This window comes from Galeopterus variegatus, unplaced genomic scaffold (genome assembly GCF_000696425.1).
Source record: "Galeopterus variegatus unplaced genomic scaffold, G_variegatus-3.0.2 Scaffold1076, whole genome shotgun sequence".
NCBI lineage: Eukaryota > Metazoa > Chordata > Mammalia > Dermoptera > Cynocephalidae > Galeopterus > Galeopterus variegatus.
The window spans coordinates 198,372-217,858 of NW_007727187.1; the positions used below are offsets into that span (position 1 = coordinate 198,372).

At 49.5% G+C, this 19,487-nt stretch overlaps 1 protein-coding gene across 1 annotated transcript in view; it reads left to right on the top strand.

The window, feature by feature from the left end:
• The first annotated feature begins 352 nt into the window (after window positions 1–352).
• The window catches only part of TSPAN18 (tetraspanin 18), a 199,198-nt gene continuing 180,063 nt past the window's right edge, over window positions 353–19,487 (top strand). The window contains exons 1-3 of the mRNA XM_008574633.1: window positions 353–452; window positions 548–603; window positions 809–948. Coding sequence (XP_008572855.1) covers window positions 353–452; window positions 548–603; window positions 809–948 — 296 coding nt within the window. The remainder of the gene's footprint in view (window positions 453–547; window positions 604–808; window positions 949–19,487) is intronic.

Genomic DNA, 19,487 nt, shown 5'->3' on the forward strand with positions numbered 1-19,487 from the left:
TGGCGCGGGGTCCGGCCGCCGCCGCTGCAAGGCAGGGGGCTCCGCAGCTCCGTGCCCTCGGTGCGCTCCGCCGCTGCGTCCCCGGGGACTTGGAGACCCCACGCGCGCGGCCCTCGGGGGACTGCTGGACACGGTGAGGGACTGGGGGTGGGATGGGGGGATCCCAGGAGGAGCCCAGGAAAGGAACCAAGTTCTACCCAAACTAGCAACCAGGGTGGGGGGAGGGGGAAGGGGAGATGCGCTCGCCCCCGGTCCTGCCCCCAATCCGCCCAGGACAGGGGCTTCGCCCGGGACAGGTGCAGTGCCAGTCGGCGCCCAGCGCTGCGGGTGGGTGAGTGGGGGCTTCCGGAGAATGGCGCGGGGTGGCAGGTGTGGTTTCAAGGCTCGGGGTTTCGGCAAGGGCTGCGCCCGGGATGAGGAGGTGGTCGCCACGCCACCGTGTAGGAGGACAGGTAGGGACTAGGGACAAGGAGCGGGGAGGCGGGCCGGGAGGATTGTTGGGCCCAGCAGGAGGGCTGAGAGCGGGCCGCCTTTGGGGTCCCTGCAGCGGGGCGGGGCGGGGGCGCCACGCTTTCCTCCGGGCCCCCCCTTATTCCCTACGAGGTGGGTGCGGCTTAGGAAAGCGGAGGCAACGTGGGCGTGCTGGGTGGACCCGAAGCTTGGGCATGTCCAGGTTTAGGGGGTGTCGTGGGAGTCCGCTTGGGGATTGCTTGGCTGGGGTGGGTTCGCGCCGGTTCTGAGTCCTGGCGGGATTGAGGTGAGTGGGCCCCCGCCAGGGGGCGCCCTTCCCCGGCCCTCTCATCCGCAGGAAGGCGAGCCCTGGCTCTTTGGAGACGACTGCACCGAAATCCAGGACACGCGATTCACAGACGCCCCAACACGCGCGGGGGCCCGCCCCGAGGAGCACCCCCGCCTCCGCCCCAACCGGACTGGGGAGAGGGTCCGAGGGTGAGGCTGGGGTGCCCCAGGTATAACTGCGCCGTGTGCTGGAAAGCTTGGCTGTCAGGAGGTGATTTTTCTTGGAGGTCTGGCAAGAGTGAGTGAATAAAAATTTCACCCCCAGAAAAACTAAAATGAAGAAACTACACTAACAGTGAATTGATGTGGAAAGAGAGGGTTGGAGAATTAACTTGCTGAGGTTTCTTGGAGTTGCTGAAATCCAAACCACGGAATGCACCCTTTTCGTAAAAGTTACACCTTTTCCCCTGGATCTGGCCAAATTTCTAGGTGTGGGCAGGCGGGGGTCTTGGGCTGTGTCCACTCATCCATCCTCTCTCTGGGCACAGTAAACCGGAGGCACAGGGGTGGGGGTGGTGGGCGCCCTTAAAGACTTTAGCTGTCCAGGCAGAATTGTTAAATTTCTCAGCAGTCAGCAAGAGCACCCCACCCCTTTGGGCCTGGAGTCTACTGGCCATATCCATCTGGTCACTTCATAATTGTTGGTGGAAACCTGCTCTGTGTCCCCTGACCTCAGGGCTGAGTCTGTGTGTCTGTGCCTTGGCAAGTGAGGTGGCTGCTGGTATATGTGAAGAGTGCCATCATATATGGGACTGTTCCACTGAAGGGACACTGGAGGGACTACATTCCCTCCCTCCTCTCTGCACCCCAAGTGATCACAAATGAGCAAATCAAAGAAGGGGCAGTAGCCTCACGGTAGCCAGGGAAGTTTTCATCTTTATCTTGGTTAGCAGTGTGTACTCATGGGACACCCCCTGCCCCATGTCCTCAGAGTCCCCTGCACAAAGGTGATGGAGATGGGATGGTCCCTGAAAGAGAGATGAGGTTCCAGAGTTCAATGTAGCCTGACAGATGTTTTTGTTGGATGCTACCAAAATGCTCCAGGACAAAGTTGCCATAAAGAAAGATCAGCGTAATTTTTATTTTGAGTAGAGGAGGAGGAGAGGAGAAAAAGGAAAGGGTGGAGAAGCCGGTTGTCTTTGGATGTGACTTTAAGACATTCCAGGGGGCAGGAAACAAAAGGCGGGTTTTTTTTTGTTTTGTTTTGCTGTTAATGACTTGTTTTTCTGTTGAGGGAAGCCTGCTTGGCACAGCCCTGCCCTTGGAACCTGTGTGTGAGCTTGGGGCCCCCAGAAGGCTGGCAGTTCCCCTGTTCTGCCCCTCCTCTCTGCACCCACCCACACCCCACCTGTCCTGAATTGAAGAGATGATTGAGGCTCCTGAGGGCTGCTGATGTCCAAGTTCAGACTTAGCTCAGACTTCACCCAGGCGAGGTCCAAGATCTCTGATAGCAAAATTTAAAGTCTTGGGCACTCTGTTTCCTGGTCTTCCTTGTTCCCAAATCCATTTGAAGAGATGATTGAGGCTCCTGAGGGCTGCTGATGTCCAAGTTCAGACTTAGCTCAGACTTAGTGTATCTTCTGGAGACTCAGACTTCACCCAGGCGAGGTCCAAGATCTCTGATAGCAAAATTTAAAGTCTTGTGCACTCTGTTTCCTGGTCTCCCTTGTTCCCAAATCCATGAAAATGGATGTTGTCTGGGACTTTTTTACTCAACCTGAGGTTGAAATGGCAGTATGTCAATGAAAGCTGCAGGACACTTTCTAGAAGCAAAAGTTAATCTGGAGTTGGGTTTAGGGCACCTTGAGTGGAGCAGGAAGGACCCTCTACCCTTTAAAAAATTCCATATCAACCTGGAAATAGCTCTCCGAGTTACCAAATGAGGTTTTAATGGTGTGGGGGATGGGTTAGAGGACAGGGTGCTGGGGCGGGGACAGGTCTGGAGGAGGCATTGAAGCAAGGGATTATGGCAGAGATTTGTGGAAGGGGGGCCAGAAAAGGGATAAACAACAGATTTGAAATCCAGCTCTTCTGGATCATCAATGTAGCCATGAGTGGGTCACTTCCCCTGTTGAATCTGCTTTTCCATCCTGTAAAATGAGGGTATTGCCCTAGGGGATTCTGAGGGACCTTGCAACTTAAAGTCAGGAGAGTCTAACCTTTTAGGGTCTGGACAGCCCACTCGGTCCTGCCTTCTGAGCCTCTGCTGGCTGGCTTGCCCCTCTGCCCACCCTTACACAGCAAAGTCCTAAGGCAAGTGCACCTGGCAGATTCTAAAACCTATTGTCCTCCGGCTTGTGTGAACACAGTGCTCAGCGGTTTTGGGTAGAGAGGGTAGCGTCGGTGGCCAGTTCCTGCTGGGAGTCCTGTGTCCGTTGACCTGCTCACTCATTGCTTTTCTCCGGATGCCTGTCCAGCCCCCACTTTTCCCTGGGAAGAGCCAACGTCGGTGGCTGGGCTGCACATTTTAGGGACCCCTCCCTTTCCAGAGGGCTGCTCTCCTGACCTATTTCATCAGTCATTGGAGAAGGAAAATTGGGAACATTTGTTCATGCTCGGCTGGGACGCAGCAAAGGCGGGGGGGGGGAGGGTTGGAAACTAGCACTTTGGTCCCACGGAGCAGATGACGCCAGTTGATCAGGCATTTCTGCCACCTGATGCCACTGAGCAAATGTGCCAGCTTGGGCTCCTCCTGCTGCCTGGACTGGCACCTTGGACCTGCATCAGTGCTCCATGCCAGGGATTGGGGGGCAGATAATGAAACACTAAAAAGAGGGAGATTGAGGTGATGAGCCCCAGTGTTTGCAGCTGCCAAAGCAGGTCTTTCATCTGGGCACTTGTTATCTTAAGACCCAGCCCTTGCCCTGTCTGCCCCCATGACTACTGGTTTAATTAGTGAATTAAACAACTTGGAGATGAGCAAAAACATGTTTGTGAGTCATGGGCATCTGTGTACATATGGGAAGGCAGCAGGATGGAGTGGAAAGGTTGCTGCGCCAGAGGTTAGAAGATTTGTGTTCTAGCCCTGATTCTGTTACAAATGGAGCCATGTGGCCTTGAGTGAGCCACCGCCCCTCTCTGAGCCTCAGTTTTCCTATTTCTTGAGAGGCAGCATTGCATGGTGGTTAGACTGCCTGCGTTCAAATGTCGTGTGACCTTCGCCATTCAACCTCTGGTGCCTCAGTTTCCTGGTCTGTAATATGGGACTAGTAATAACCCCATCAGATTACTGTGAAGAGTCAATCAAATAAAACTTGGAAAACACTTAGCACAGTGCCCCGCACATAGTAAGTGCTCAGTAAATTTTCACTAGCATCATTGTCATTATTATTACTATTATTGAGGAATGGGAGGGATCAATTTTGATCCTTTCTAATATTCTGTGCCATAGAGTGTGTGTGTGTGTGTGTGTGTGTTGTGTTGTGTGTGTGGATCAATTTTGATCCTTTCTAATATTCTGTGCCATAGAGTGTGTGTGTGTGTGTGTGTGTGTGTTGTGTTGTGTGTGTGAAAAATCTGCTTTTGGGGTGGAAGACAAGGGTGAATAAGTTACGTTTTTGGTTCTTTTCCTCCTTTCCCTTCCTCACTGAGGAACTCCTCCTGGATCTTGTGATTATTCTCACAGTGGCCCCATCCTTGTGGCAGGAAGCCCAATTTGACGTCACTGAAAATATCCTGGTTTCTGGCACTTGCGGGATGATATTTCATCAGCTAGTATTTGCCTATCCTCTCCCTTCCACCCTTTGTTTCCCGCCCTGAACCATAGTATGAAGACCATATGTGCAGATAATGAGTTTAGGCTGATAAACAATTCTCAGATTCACCCAAATAAAAGGCCATCTTCCTAGAAGACACTTTCGACTTTAGAGTAAATAATCTGACTCTTCTGTTGCGTTGCTTGATGTCTGGCTGGCCCTGCTCCCCTCTTTGTGTTCTGCTCTTGGTCTGCTGCAGGGACGTGGGCTGGGTCAGGTCTGCATCTAAGGCTTTGGACTTTATTGGTCCGTCCTGGCTGGGACAGTCTCTTCCGACTGCTCGGAGGGGACACCCACCCTCTGCCTCATAACCAGGAAGGCTGTTACTCTGAGCGATCCTAGTGATTGTTATCATGGGGCTAGACAGTTTGGGAGTGCTCACTATCGGTTAGGGCTAGACAACGCTTTCCTTTCCCTGATGATCCCTGATGTGCACGGCTCTTTATAGATTACAAACTGTATATATGGAAATTACTTCTGGGCAGATCATACTGTGTCTGTAACACACTGGAGGGAGGTGGGGCTCAGAGAGGCCTCGGGACTGACGAGTCAGTGCACACAAGGGCAGCACTAAGCCTGGCCCGTGACTTTCAGCCCAGTGCTCCCATGATCTCTTTTGCTTTACTGAAATTTACTGCTCTGAGAACTTTTTCCAGGACCTTCCAGAACCTACTTTTGCTCCTATCTCTTCCCCCAATTCCCAAATGATGTGGAGCTCTTGTATTCATCTTATATGTGTGTGTGCGTGCTGGGGTGAGGGCTGGGGAGGGGACTTTGCAGGAACTATCTGGAAGCTGAGGGAGTTAGGGGCATGAGGTGAGAGAAGCCATGGTTTTAGATATTTGTAGTGAGAGCCGTAGAAGTTTGGAGCCCATGTACACTGCTTGGGAATACTGTGCATTCAAGCTTGAGGTGCCTCCCAGAGCACACATGGGGTTACCTGTGGCTCCTGTCCCACCTACGCAAACCCGTGCTTGCCCTTTGCCTCCTTGTGGGATTAGGAAGGGAAGATTAGTGGGCCTCATGAGGCTTTCCAGCCGTGCTTTTCGGGGGACAGTAAGATGGCCAGACCCAGGTTTGAATCCTGACTCCTACTTAGCACTCATTCATCTCTCTGGGCCTGCCTCTATTTTCTCCTCTGCAAAATGGAAAGAATATAGAAATGGTAAAGCCAATCAAGTGCCTGTCACAGAGGAGGTGTCAACGTGTTTGCACCTCACTCCTCTTCCACTTGAGCAGGAAGGAAAAGCTGCTCCAGCATGGGAACAGCCCCTGGGGAGAGGCTAGAAGCTGCCAGCACACCTGCTCAGACTCTGGCTCCCATTCCCAGCAGCCTCAGGCTAGGCTCTTGTTGAACTTGTGATACAGCTTCCATTTGAAATGGGAGGAGAGTTCGAAGCCCTGGACCTTGGATTTTGGCCCGTCTTTTCATGTCTAACTATGCTGCGGGCATGGGGCTTAGGGGTGCTGCTAAGACAGGCTCCCTGCCACCCTCTCTCCCACCCCCATGTGGCTGTTTCTCCTGCTGGGACAGATTGCAGTGTGCTCACGCGGGCCAAGTGCGCCGAGCCTCCCGGGGGAGCAGTCCCACGGCCACCTGCTGCCTGACATTTAGGGCTGCCTCCAGCAGGGCAGGCCCAACTCATCATTTTTAGCCCCCAAGGGAATGAGACACTTCTCTAGCCCAAACAGAAATGCCCCCTCCACGACCCAATGGGGAATAGTTCATGGGCTGGACACATGAGTGGAGAGGCCTGAGGCTAGGAAGAGGAAGGATCCTCAAGACAGGGTTCTGAGGTCGCCCATTCTCCTCCTGGACACTTGTCCAGGGGGGCTCTGAGGAGAGTAGCCTTCCACTGCAGCAGGCACACGTGCCAGGTGACTCAAGCACCTTGAGGTCCTCCAAACTCATCTCACTCACTCCTGCCCCCAGACTCAGCTTCTGCAGCCCTCCACCTGAAACCCATGGGGCAGGGGCAGGGGCTGGGGCTTTGGAGCAGTTCAGTAGACTGATGAGATGGTGTATAGGTTGAAACCCAGGGCTGCTGTAACTCAGTACTGCAAACTGGGAGGCTTAAAACAACAGAAATTTATTCTCATAGTTCTGGAGACTAAAAGTCTGAAATCAAGGTGTTCTCTCTGACAGCTCTAGGGGAGGGTCCTTCTTTGCCTCTTCCTAGCTTCTGGTACTTGCTGGCAATCCTTGGTGCTCCTTGGCTTGTAGATGCATCACTCCAGTCTCCATCCCTCTGTCATGATGTGGCATTCTCCCTGTGTGTCTGTCTCTTCTCTTCTTATAAGGACACTAGTCACAGTGGGTTAGGACCCACCCTAATGACCTCATCTTAACTTGATTACATCTGCAAAGACCCTATTTCCAAATGAGGTGATATTCACAAGTACCAGGCGTTAGGACTTCCACTAATCTTTTTGCGGGGTACACAATTCAATCCATAAGAGATGGGTAGTATTAATACTCTATTCTGTAACCAAGGAAATTGTGCAAAGAGGTTGAGTAATTTGCCCAAGTTCATACAACTATACAACTAGTAAGTGATTGGTAAGTTACCTTCTATACATTTCAGTTTTCTTATCAATAAAGTGGGGTTTTATACCCACCTTATAGCCAAGTGATGAGCATCAAAGGAGGTGAGTGTTTGCATCAAAACATACTTTGTCAGTAGGTAAGCACTCCCCAGTAGCTGTTACTCATCTTTGTTCCCTCCAAACGGGTCTGGAAGGTGCTGGGTGTTCAGTCTGGGCTCAGGAAGCATCGGCGTATATGAATCATAACCAATTAGAGGTTGATGGAGTTTGGATGTGTTGTCCCCTCCAAAACTCATGTGGAAATTTGATCTACAAAGTGGCAGTGTTGGAAACTGATTGAGTCATGTGGGCGGATCCCTCATGAATGGATTAATGCTCTCCCTGGGGAGGAGGGATTAATGAGCGAGTTCTCGCTCTATTAGTTCCTGTGAGAGCTGGTTGTTTTAAAAAGACCCTGGCACCTTCTCTCTCTCTCTCTCTCTCTTGCTTCCTTTTGCCATGTGATCTCCTGTACCCGCCAGCTGCCTGCCACTTTCTGCCTTGAGTAGAAGCAGCCTGAAGACCATGCCAAATGCAGCTATCCCAGGATCATAAGCCAAATAAACCTCTTTTCCTTATAAATTACCCAGTCTTAGGTATTTCTGTTATAGCAACAGAAAACAGACTAATACAGAGGTAGAACATTTTCTAGAAATAATTATTTGAAATGACTGAACGAAAGGCACTGTTTACATTCTCTCAACTTGTCTTTCCAGAGTTGCCTGCGGGTTCCATCTCCTCTCTAGTTGAGAATATCAGTTTGAGATGAATTGCTCTTGCTTGATATTTATTTTGGGTTCGCCTTTAACACTAGAAACCACTGTGACTTCTGCAAGTTGGGCTTTCCTCCCCAGTGGCACGTCTGGATATCTCTGCATAGGGAGGGCCCGTGGGAGGACTTGGTGATGACTCTCAGCTCCAGAGCCCATCCCTTAGGGGCCCAGTATGGTTAGGGGGCCCAGCTGAGGCTGAGGGGCTCATATACTCAGCCTCATCCTGGTGCAACAAAGCAGAGGAGGCAACCTGCTGTCGAGGGTTGGGAGTGCAGCTTCTGAACACACCAGCCTGTGTTCAAATCCCAGTTCAGCCTCATATCATGACTTTTGTTTGATCTTTGATAAATCACTTAAACTCTCTGTGCCTTCATTTTAACTCATAGGGTTTTATGAAGATAAAATTGTATTAAAATGCAGGGCTGGCTGGTTAGCTCAGTTGGCTAGAGTGTGATGCTGATAACACCAAGGGCAAGAGTTTGGATCCCTGTACTGACCAGTTGCCAAAAAAAAAGGCTAAAATGCATAAATGTATCTCCTAGGATCGAATATGGCACATCAAAGGTGTTCAATGAATGTTAGAATTACAGGAACCTAAATATGTTATTTGTCATCTGTGTCCCTCCATAGAGCAAGAGCAGAGACATGTCTGCCTTGTTCTCCATGGAACCAGCAGGGTGAAGCCCAGTGCCTGGAGTTGAGCAGATGCTCAGTGTATACATGATGAATGAATGAGTGAATGAGAAAATGAATGAATGAATTCTTAGTCATAGCTTCTTCAGGATTACACCTTTCCTCACTGTGCACCACGGCCTGTACCTATGAGCCCCTGTATGTTGGGGGCACTCAGGATACCATGGCAATAAGCCAAAGGGGAGCTGTAGGGTGCCATGAAAACACTCAGGGGGCTGGGAACAGAGGAGACCTCCTCGTGGAGGTGAAGTACAAGTTGAAGCTTGGAGGATGAGGAGAAGCCGAGGAAGGGGAGTCCAAATTGTAGTCACCCCAGGAAGCAGAATATGGTTGCTCAGTGGGGAGATCACACTCAGAACATGGGGCTTCTCCCATGACTTATGGGGGAACAGAATGACACGGCCACCAGAGACCATTCCTGCTGTTTCCAACACACCAAAGAGAGGACAGTCTTTCTCCAGGTTATTACCCAGCAGATGCACCTCACTTTAGGGAGCCTGGATCTATGAAATGCCAGCTGGATTAGAGGGTCCTCATTCAATGTATAGACAAATTAACTCTAAGACTTCTGTTGTTCCCTGCTGCCTTAAAAATGAAATTCAATTTACAGAAGTGTGACTTACACACTTTGTTAGGGAAAACATCTGTTGTGTAATGTTAGCTGCTTTGTGTGCAAAAAAGGCTTTCATGCAGCCTCTGTCCCTCCCCACCCAAGCCTGACCCTCTGCTCCAGCCCACCTGCCACCTTGTTCCTTTCTCTTGCCCCCACCCACATGGGCCACTCTTCATGCTCTTTCTTCCCCTGGACTGCTTTTGCTTCCCTCTTTAATAACCTGACTCCTCCTCATCCTTTGGATCCCAGCCCCTGCATCACCTCCTCCAGGAAGCCCTCCTTGATTCCTGAATGGGCCAAATTCCCCTCTGTTGGCTCTGATCGCTCCACAGTCCTCTCCCTACCCATTTTTGTCACTGTTGGGCAATTGTTGACTTGTCTGTGTGATTATTTAACATCCATCTCATCCATGCTAGTGTAATCCCTAGAATGCAGTGACTATGTCTGTCTGCTCACCCCCGTGTCCCAGGTACCTGGCATAGGCCCGGGCACTCAGCAGGTACTCAGAAAGTCCTTTCCCTCCATTTTCTCCTCTGCAAGCCAGTCTTTTTTCAGGTTGTTTTGGGCAATGATTACAATTAACATGTATTGATCATTTGCTGGGTGCCAGGCATGTGTAAGTCCGATCTTATCAGCCAACAGAATGGTTTACAGCCAGGACTCTGGAGCCATCCTGGTTTGAGGACCAGCTTTCCCATTTACCTTAGGTGAGTTAACCTCTCTGTGCCTCATTTTCTCATCCATAAAATGGGACTAAAAATAATATCTAATTTTTTCAGTTGTGAGGATTACGTAAAGTAATTCATGTCAAATTTATTTTCTCCCAGTTTTAGAGGCTGTAAGTTCATGATCAAGGTGTTGCAGATTTGGTTTCTTCTGAGGTCTGTCTCTTCGGCTTGCAGATGGCTGCTTTCTTGCTGATTGATGTCTCCTGTGTGTTCAAATTTCCTCTTTTAAGAATACCAGTCAGATTAGATTAGGACCCACCATAAAGCCTTATTTTAAGTTAATCACCTCTTCTTGCTGATTGATGTCTCCTGTGTGTTCAAATTTCCTCTTTTAAGAATACCAGTCAGATTGGATTAGGACCCACCATAAAGCCTCATTTTAAGTTAATCACCTTTTTAAAGGTCATCTCTCCAAATACAGTCACATTCTGAAGTACTGTAAGCTAGGGCTTAAATTAACATATGAATTTTGGGGGAACACAGTTCAGCCCATAACACCTTCTAATTCAGTACTATGGTTATTCCCATTCTATGGCTGAAGAAATGGGGGCACAGAGGGGTTAAGTCATTTGCCCAAGGTCACACAGCTGGTAAACCCGAGGTATAGAAATGTAAACCCAAGTAGTCCAGACCTTGAGCCCACACTCTACGACTAGCTGTTCTGTTTCTTGGCTGTGCTTCTCTGCAGGACACCAGGGTCTTCCCTGTTAGAGCTGGTTTGTTTCTTAACAGCCAATGTTTAGAGGAAATCAGGATCCAGGGGGCTCAACAGCCTCTTCTCTGGCCCTTTGCTCCCTTCCAGCCCTTAATCCCTTGTTGGTGGCAGCTGCCAAACCACGGAGGGAATTGGGACTTATCCTTCTGCACCCCAGCCTTGAGGGGGGACAGACCACAATGGGGTGGGAGAGAAGAGGGAGGGTCCCAGGAAGTGAGGGGGATTTTTGATTCCAGGGTTTTCTCTCTCTCTGTAGTTTATTTTTTTTGATTTTCCAGCAGTTTTCAGCTCTTCAAAAATAATCACGTTTACTAGTGAAAGACTTAGGAAAAAATGAAGAGTGAACTTAGTAAGAGAATATGAAAGTAGACCAGAAGCATGATCAATGACAGGTAACAGCCTTAAACCAGACTCCTCGCCCAGAGACAACCAGTGTCACCACCTCATGCCTCTTTCGAATTTTCCTTGCAGTGTATGGGCACATCCGTGTACAGAGTGCCCTTCTTTTTTACATCCCTGGTGGTGTTCCATGCGTACTACCCTGCATCTTGAGCTTGTTCTCTTGTTCTGTATCAGCACAGACACTTCTACCTTGTTTTAGTTGGATGACTCCAACAGCAGAACCTGAGCAATGATTTGGTGCAAACAGCTTATATATGAAGTTGATCGCAGACAGAAGTGAGTGGGCAGGGAGGAAGGGAGAACCGATAAAAGTGCACCAGTGAGCAGCTTACCGCTGGGGCAAGTGGGGTTCAGTCCCCCCAGGGAATCCCCGAGAGACTGTGGGGCACACCCCAGAATCATTCCGACAAGCGGTGATGAGGCCGGGCATTTATTCACCAGCACCCGCTTCACTGGCTGAGGGCTGCTCCCAGGGACACCAGCTTCCCGCACTTCCTGCCTGCCTTCTGGCCAAGAGACCCAAGGGGAGCTCGAGGTAGGAGCCACCAGAGCAAACAGAACTGTCCACTGAAGCAGCGGGGGTTCTCCAGGATGGGCTGTGGGGACGTGGGAGAGGCACAGGTCAATGTCTGCTGCCTTCTGCACCCTTTGTGATGGGAGCCTGGCATTCTGCTGCTGCACAGCAAGCTGGCTCAGTCTGGTTCCAACCGCTGCACTGAAATGCTTTTCTTACACACACCACTTTCCTGACGTCCCACCAAGAAACCTGCGGACACCACCTATTGTGGGGTGACTGGGTTGATGGCCACCTTCTCTCTCATAGTTTCTTGGCCCTCTCTGGCCTCTCCTCCTGCCTCTCCCCATGTGGCCTTTTCATCTAACAGGGTCCAGGGGCCTGAGGTAGGTGGGGTCTGGTAAAGAGCCTCTGGGGCCCTTTGGGGAGGACATGGGAAGGGTAGTCCAGGGTCAAGATAGAGGGTGATTCCTACCTTCCTCTAGTGTAGGAGGAGGGCATCAGTTGGCAGATCAAAGGGCTTTTTGTTGTTGTCTTTTCCTTTCCAGAGGCTTCTTGCTGGGAGAGCAGGCTGAAGAGCCAAGGCAAACAGGGGCCTCTGACCCACTGCCTGCCAGGCCCGGGAGAGGGCAGGGCACAGCCAGGTGGAGGGGATGGAGCTGGGGCCACAGGTGGGAGTTTTTCCCAGGGGCTTCCCTCTTCAGTGGTGACAGAGCCCCGGGAATGTGGTATTAGCAGGAAACTGGGAGAGCAGGACCTCAACCTAGATCTGCCCCGTGCATCGCTGTCCCACTCTTCTTCAGCTGACATGATGGTCCTGGTTTGGCTCTAACAAACTCGTGACCCTGTGGACTGCTGAGGGGCTTCCCTCTTCAGTGGTGACAGAGCCCCGGGAATGTGGTATTAGCAGGAAACTGGGAGAACAGGACCTCAACCTAGATCTGCCCCGTGCATCGCTGTCCCACTCTTCTTCAGCTGACATGATGGTCCTGGTTTGGCTCTAACAAACTCGTGACTGCTGATAGCTCATCCACATCGGGGAGTGGGGGGCTGCCTGTTCTCTGGGTCTCCTTCTGAATCCAGAGCTGCCGGGTCCCCGCTGAGAGTCTCCACTGGGGGGAACATGACCCTGGAGCCTCGCACCCCTGGAGAAAAGTACTCAGGAAGCCAGGCGTGTTGTTGATGGAAGTGGGGGTGTTGTTGAAATGTATTAAGAGGAGAGAGGACAATCCATTCACAGGCATTATTTTCAATAGCTGGAATGATATGCAAAACATTTCCTCCCTTTCATTTGATAATTTCTCCTTCTCAAAGTAGTTTGAAGAAAGAAAGCGTCTGATGATTTGCTGCACAATGAGCTCAAATAAGAATATTCTTTTTAAAAAGTGGTTGCTGTGTAATTGAATTTAAATTTAAATAATGGGCAATTTTTGTTTCAGAGTAGCCCAACCACTCACAAAGGTCTATTCAAACCTGTTTGAGAAGTGTGTGTGCGTGCGTGTGTGTATGTGTGTGTAAAGAAAAATGACCTCACTGATAGAATCTTTTTGGAAAAATAATAATGATGATAATAATACAGTTAAATAAAGATGTATATGTGAGTTCATGCATGTCTACTGGTGAGAAATGTACAGGATTAAAACGAAACACCCTTCTAGAAGGGGGAGTTCTGGGGGCAGCTGTGGAGTCCTCGTGGCATTTGAATGGAGACAGTAAACAAGTGAGCTACATTCCAGCTTCGCAGAGTGTTTCTGCTTTCTTGGTCTTGGAGGATCCCCTGCTCCCTGTGTGGGTGCCCTAGGCATGGTACTTCTAACATGCATGGAGCAAAAGGGACAGAGGAGATGGCCCCTCCAGCATCCGAATCACCTTTTTTCCCTGCTGCACACTGTCCTGGTGTTGGAGACCCTTTCTTATGGGTCCTGGCTGAGGACATTGGTGGGCCTAGCAGGCCGGGCCTCCCTGGGCCAGCTCCCTGTCTTGTACCTGCAGAGGGAGGGCTTCATGGGAGCCCTAGCCCCTGCCCTTACCTATCTGATACTGTCTGATTCCTCGGGACTGAATTGTGCCTTTTGATACTTGGAGGCTCATTAGAAAGCATCGTTCTTAAGAGCCCTCCTATGGGAGCTGGCAGATCATCTTCCTACCTCACATCTGGATTCTTCTCTCTCCTGCAGAGGCTGTCAACAGGTAGCACATTTTCCCTCTGAAAGAATTCAGGGGTTGGTAACACATGTCTGGGTGCACACATATGCACTTGTATGGGTTCTGCCAACCCTGAACCTCTGCCTTAAGGCGTCATCAAGGGCCGTGTCAGAAATAAGTGTGACATTGAAGGTGGAAGATGACAATGTTTTGAGGGTGAGGAGCAGTAGGATTAGGCAAAGTTCTTCCTGCCAGTTCAGTGAGTAATGGAAAGAGTTGTGTGTGCAGTGGTTAGAGCTGGGGTCTGGGGTTAGGCCATCGTGGGTGGATTCCAGCTCTGCCACTTTCTGGTGTGTGTGTATGACCTTGGGCCAGTTACATCCTGGTGCTTCCTTTTTGCTGCCGTGTGAAACTAGATAACAGCAGTGCAGGTGGATAGGGGGATTAACTGCACATTGAATGCTGAGCACAGTGCCGGCAGGGCCTCCGCAGGGCAGCCATGCCTCGCCATGAACGGCCAAGTCCAGAAGTTTGAGGCCACGTGGGAAGATGTGTGCCCCAAGCTAAAAATTCCCCACAGTTTGAGTTGACCTTGGATCCTTTTCCTGTCCCACCAGTGCTGCCACCTCTGGGAGCAGTAGGAAGACTCACAAATGGGCTGGCCATTCCTGGAGTCCTGCCTTTGCTTCCTCGTCCTGGACAGTCCTGCTGGGTATCTTCTTCAGCCCCACAGAAGGAAAAGACTTTGGAGATGCAGATAAAGCTGTTCCTGAGGGAGGAAATGCCATTATAACACAATCCAAAGACCCAGTTTCGGCACATTTTGCTAAAAATGGCCTCAAAAAGGCAGATTTGCAGATGTTAGGAACTTTTGGGTTCTTCTGAGATTTTTTTTTGAAAAAAATTTAATTCTAGCGTAGGGAGAAGAGAGCAAGAAGGAGCCATCTGGCCTGGCTGTAGGGAGAAAATGAGATTTCTTGGTTTTCATTTGCAGCAAAATGCACCATGAGTTTTTCCGCAAATGTTAATAAAGACAGAAAGCAGTAAGACAACAGAGGCCTCCTGGGCTGCTGCTGCAAACACCTCGACAGTGGCGCCTCCTCCCTGGGTTTGTGTGTATCATTGCTTTGGAAAAGAGCAATTTTCAGTGATGTCAGATCACCAATCTCAGCTGCATTAGGGAAAATCTCTTTCTTATAGCCCAGGGATCAACGTGAGAAGGACGCCTGGTCTACTCTGGGCTGCAGTTTCTGCTCTGCACTGAGATCCCAGCCTGCAGCTGGCCTGGGCTCTGTCTCCACTGTTTACTGCTTACAAGGGAAGAAGTGAAACAGATGTGATTGGTTTGAGATGAATGAGGTTACTGTCATGTTTCTGGCTCTTTCAGTGGTTCCTAAGTGATTGAGAGAAACTCCATGGAGTGGGGAGAAAGAACTCTGGGTTAGAAATGGGGGTGTAGGTTCAAGCTCCAGCTTTGCCACAGCCTAGCTACTGTCATGTTTCTGGCTCTTTCAGTGGTTCCTAAGTGATTGAGAGAAACTCCATGGAGTGGAGAGAAAGAACTCTGGGTTAGAAATGGGGGTGTAGGTTCAAGCTCCAGCTTTGCCACAGCCTAGCCGTGTGACCTGGGACAAAGCACTACCCTCTCTGGGCCTGTTTGCCATCTGAAGAAATCAGGACAAAAAAACAAAAACAAACACATAAACAAAAACACACTGGGGCAGAGATAAATTATCTTCACAGCTTCACAGGGTTGGTATGGGGAATAGAATCAAATAAGCTGAAGAACGGAGCCAGGCTTGGGTTTTTTCTCTGCTTCTCTTATAACCATCCTGGCGTAAGAAGGCTGAGCTGCTTAAGACAGTAGCAAGGATTTCAGGGGCCAATGCTGAATAGCAGGAGCAGCACCTGAATAGCAGGTGGAACCTAGATGGCAAATACTTTTCATCTCAAATGGCAACTCTGATTGATTCATAGGAGCTGCATTAAGCCCAGCTGAAGGTGGATGAGGCTGTTTTATCTAGGCTCAGCGTGTTGGAGGAAGGTGGAGCACTAGCATACAGAATAGATTTGGGGAACCTTGGGGTACTTGGTAGAGCTAAGCGACTGGGGAAACTGGGTGCTGTGTCACTGGGTTTGTTGTTGTGTGACCTAAGATGATGGTTCTCAATTAGGCCAGATATCAAAATAATCATGCATGGGAGTCTTCCTTTCTCAGACAATCTGGTTGGTCCTCTGGAGTTGGACTAGTGCATTGCTCGGCATATGTATTTTGAAGTGGTTGCTCAAGGGATTTTAATATAATTCCATCCTGGTAGAGAAACACTAAGTACAGCTATTGACAGCCTGTTGAGGCCTCCATTCGTTCATCAGTGTGAGATGGGGTGTTAGGATTTGCCTCACCATACTATGTGAACAGGTGAGGTACCAATGAGCTCATATGGAAGGTGTCTGGCCAGTGGCTAAAATGAATGAAATATACAGGCCAAGGATGCAAGGCAGTGGCTTGTAGGCCAGATCCAAGCTGCAGATGTGTTCTGTTTAATGTGCACAATGTTTAAAATGTGAAATTGACCCAACATTAGAATGTTGGGAAATGTAACCCAGCAATTCCACTCTTAAGGATATAACCAATGGAACTGCATACATATGCCCCACAGAAGCCATGTGTAAGAATGTGTGCAGCTTCATTACTCATGGCAGGCAATAACTGGAAATGGCCCAAATGTCCATAAATAGTGGAATGGATAAAGGAGCTATGTAGCCACATAGTGGAATACTACACAGCAAAGAGAATGAATGGGTTCCTGCTGCTAACAACAACTTGGAGGAATCTCAAAATCCCAATGTTGGGCTGGCCGGTTAGCTCAGTTGGTTAGAGCGCAGCCTTATAACGCCAAGGTCATGGGTTCGGATCCCCATACCAGCCAGTGGCAAAAAAAAAGATAATAAAAAGATTTGAGTAAATAAAGTGATATCTCATGCTCTTGGATTGGACTAATTAAAAAAAAAAAAAGAATCCCAGTGTTGAGCAAAAGACACCAGATGTGAATGAATATATAGTATGACTCTATTTATGTGAAATTCAAAGTCAGAAAAGTGAATCTCTGGTGGTGGAAGTCACTGTCATGATTGATTACTTTTGGGCAGGAGGTGGGGAGTGCTCGGTAGGGGTCACAGGGTCTTCTGTGTGCTCGTCGGTTCATTTTCTTATTCTGATTGGTGATTATACACATATGTTCAGTTTGTGATAATAACTGAGCTGTACACTGCAGATCTATGTACTTTTCTGCAGGCATATAATAGTTCAACTTTAAACATTCTATTGACAAAACAGAAATCATTAAAGCTGATTCTAACCAGGTGAAAAAGTGGGAGATGGAACTAGATTTCAGACAATGAGGATGGTCTGGCAGTCTGGACTTGTGCATGGCAAACGTGGGCTAGGGGTGAGCAGCGGCCACCCCCTTTGGGACATGTTGCTTCTTCCCCGTTTTGCTTCAGGGTCCTTGTTGGGATTTGAATATGGCGTCCATGACAAAATGCTTCTCTCTGGGACTCTGCTTTTCTCCAGTCTCTGTCAGAGAGAAAGCCTTTCAGGTGAGTTAGAAAGGAGCAAAGGTCTCCTGCTCATGCTGGGGTTCAATCCTGACCTATCTTCATCTACTATCTGGGTGACTTTGGGTGAGTTAATTAGTCTCTTTGGGGCTCAGTTTACCCATTTGTAAAGTGAGGGGAGTTTTGGGGTTAGGATGAGATTGTGATTAGAAACTGCACTGCCTGCCTGGTCAGTGTGGATGCTAAGTGGAGCTACATTTGTGCACAGTCCCCACAACCTGCCTGGTCCCCTCATGCTGTTGGGAGGGGAGACTCGCTTAGTGGGGAGTAGCCACCTGGACTCAGCCTTCCCTTTGCTGATGTTGGGGTGGGAGATGGGAAACCATTCTCTGGAGCCTGGCAGTGCTCTCCTCCCTGGCTCAGCCCTGGGCACCGGGGCCCAGCTTGCATGGAAGGGTCAGGACCGGGTGCCCAGGCAGGGTGGTGACCACAGCTCCCAGCAGCTAACCCTGCTGCTCATGGCGCCAGGCACTCCCCCACAGGCGAGCATCTGCTTTGCCTTGTGGGGCAGCCGGCTTCCGGGAACATGCCAGCTCCCTGGCGCCTTCCTTCTCCATCCCGCCTGCAGCCGCCAGGAGCAGCCGGCCTCCAGGGGATGGTACTCGGAGACACAGCGCTTCAGCAAGAAGCTTGCTGCTTGGCTCTCTGCTGCCCACCAGGCTTTCTTACCCCAGAAATCACCTGGGAAGGGAGGTGTGGGGACCAAGTGACTTCCTCTCTCTGAACCAAGGCTTTCCCACCTTATCTGGAAAATGGGTGTTAATAACACCAGCCTCTTAGGATGGCTACGAGGAGGAAATTTCGTACTGAACCTGGTTGCTGCTCAAGAATCCTAAATATGATTGTGAGTGTTACTGTTGCTGTTATGATTGGTTATGAGAAAGCATCGAATGGGGCCATTTGGGTTGACTTTGGTATATGGGATGTGGTTTGAAATGGCCTCTTTGTCTCAAAACAATCTGTTTTGATTTATTCAACTGTGGGAATTTGAAAGCGGCCCAAATGTTTTTCCTCCTCCTGTTCTTTCTCTCTCTTTCTCCCCCTAGCACTCGGATTTCCTCTCTCACTCATTCGTATCCCTCTTGCACACTCATTCTCAATCCTGTATCTTGCTCACACTCATCTACTCACACTCAAAGTGCAGGTGGAACTTCAAATGGCCCAAATATTTTTCTTTCTACCTCAGAGGCTCACGCTCTCTCAGCTGCACACGCTCACACATATGCACAGTCACTCGCACGCTGGAACTTTCCTCTCTCTCAGCCCCTCGCTGCCTCCCTCAGCCGTCTTTTTTACCGACTGGTTCTATGGTTGTGTGACGTGGGCCAAATCATTCAACCTCTCTGGGCCTTGGTTTCCTCCCAGTTAACAGAGGCAAAGCTACTAGTTTACATTTAGAGAGATCCTCACTTTCTCATACAGGATCTCAGATGATCTGAGATAACACTCTTTCTGCATCGTAAATTCCATGACTGTGCCAACGAGTGGATTCGATCTCATTAGGCAGACTGTGTGCCAACATAGAATTATGTTTTAGCCTTTCCTGGTACTGAAGAGAAATCCTTTTATTTTGAGCTAGAAATTAACACAAGGTCAGGAGAAAATAGCAAGTTCAAGACAGTGATTCATTCTTGACTTTAGAGAACACGTCATAGCATCTCACTTGCTTTCATTCCTCTCTCTTCCTCCTGATGCCTCCAGCAGAGGTGACTGGGGAAACAGAGGCAGCGGTCAAGTTGCCACTGCGAGTGGGGGAGGGGTGGTGGAAATCAAGACAAAGATTCTATGCTTCCTGCACCAAATCCACCAGAAGGATCCACTTCATTTTAGTGTGTCCCCCTCCTCCCTACCCACTTTCAGGGACAAAGAAAGCTAGCATTTATCAAGAACATATGGCATGTACTGTTCTGTTGAATCCTTGCAACTAACCTACAGGCTAAGTATGGATGTCATCCCATTTTAGGGTGAAACTATGAGACTGAGTAACTAGCCCAGCATCACACAGCATATCAGTAGCAAGGCTGCACCTGGGTGGTCCAATTCTTGAGCTAAGCTTTTTATCAACAAACCATGCAGTCCTGAGTGTCCCAATGGGGCTGAGGTGGAGTGTGTAATAGCCTGTTTCTTTGCTTATAACAAAATACATG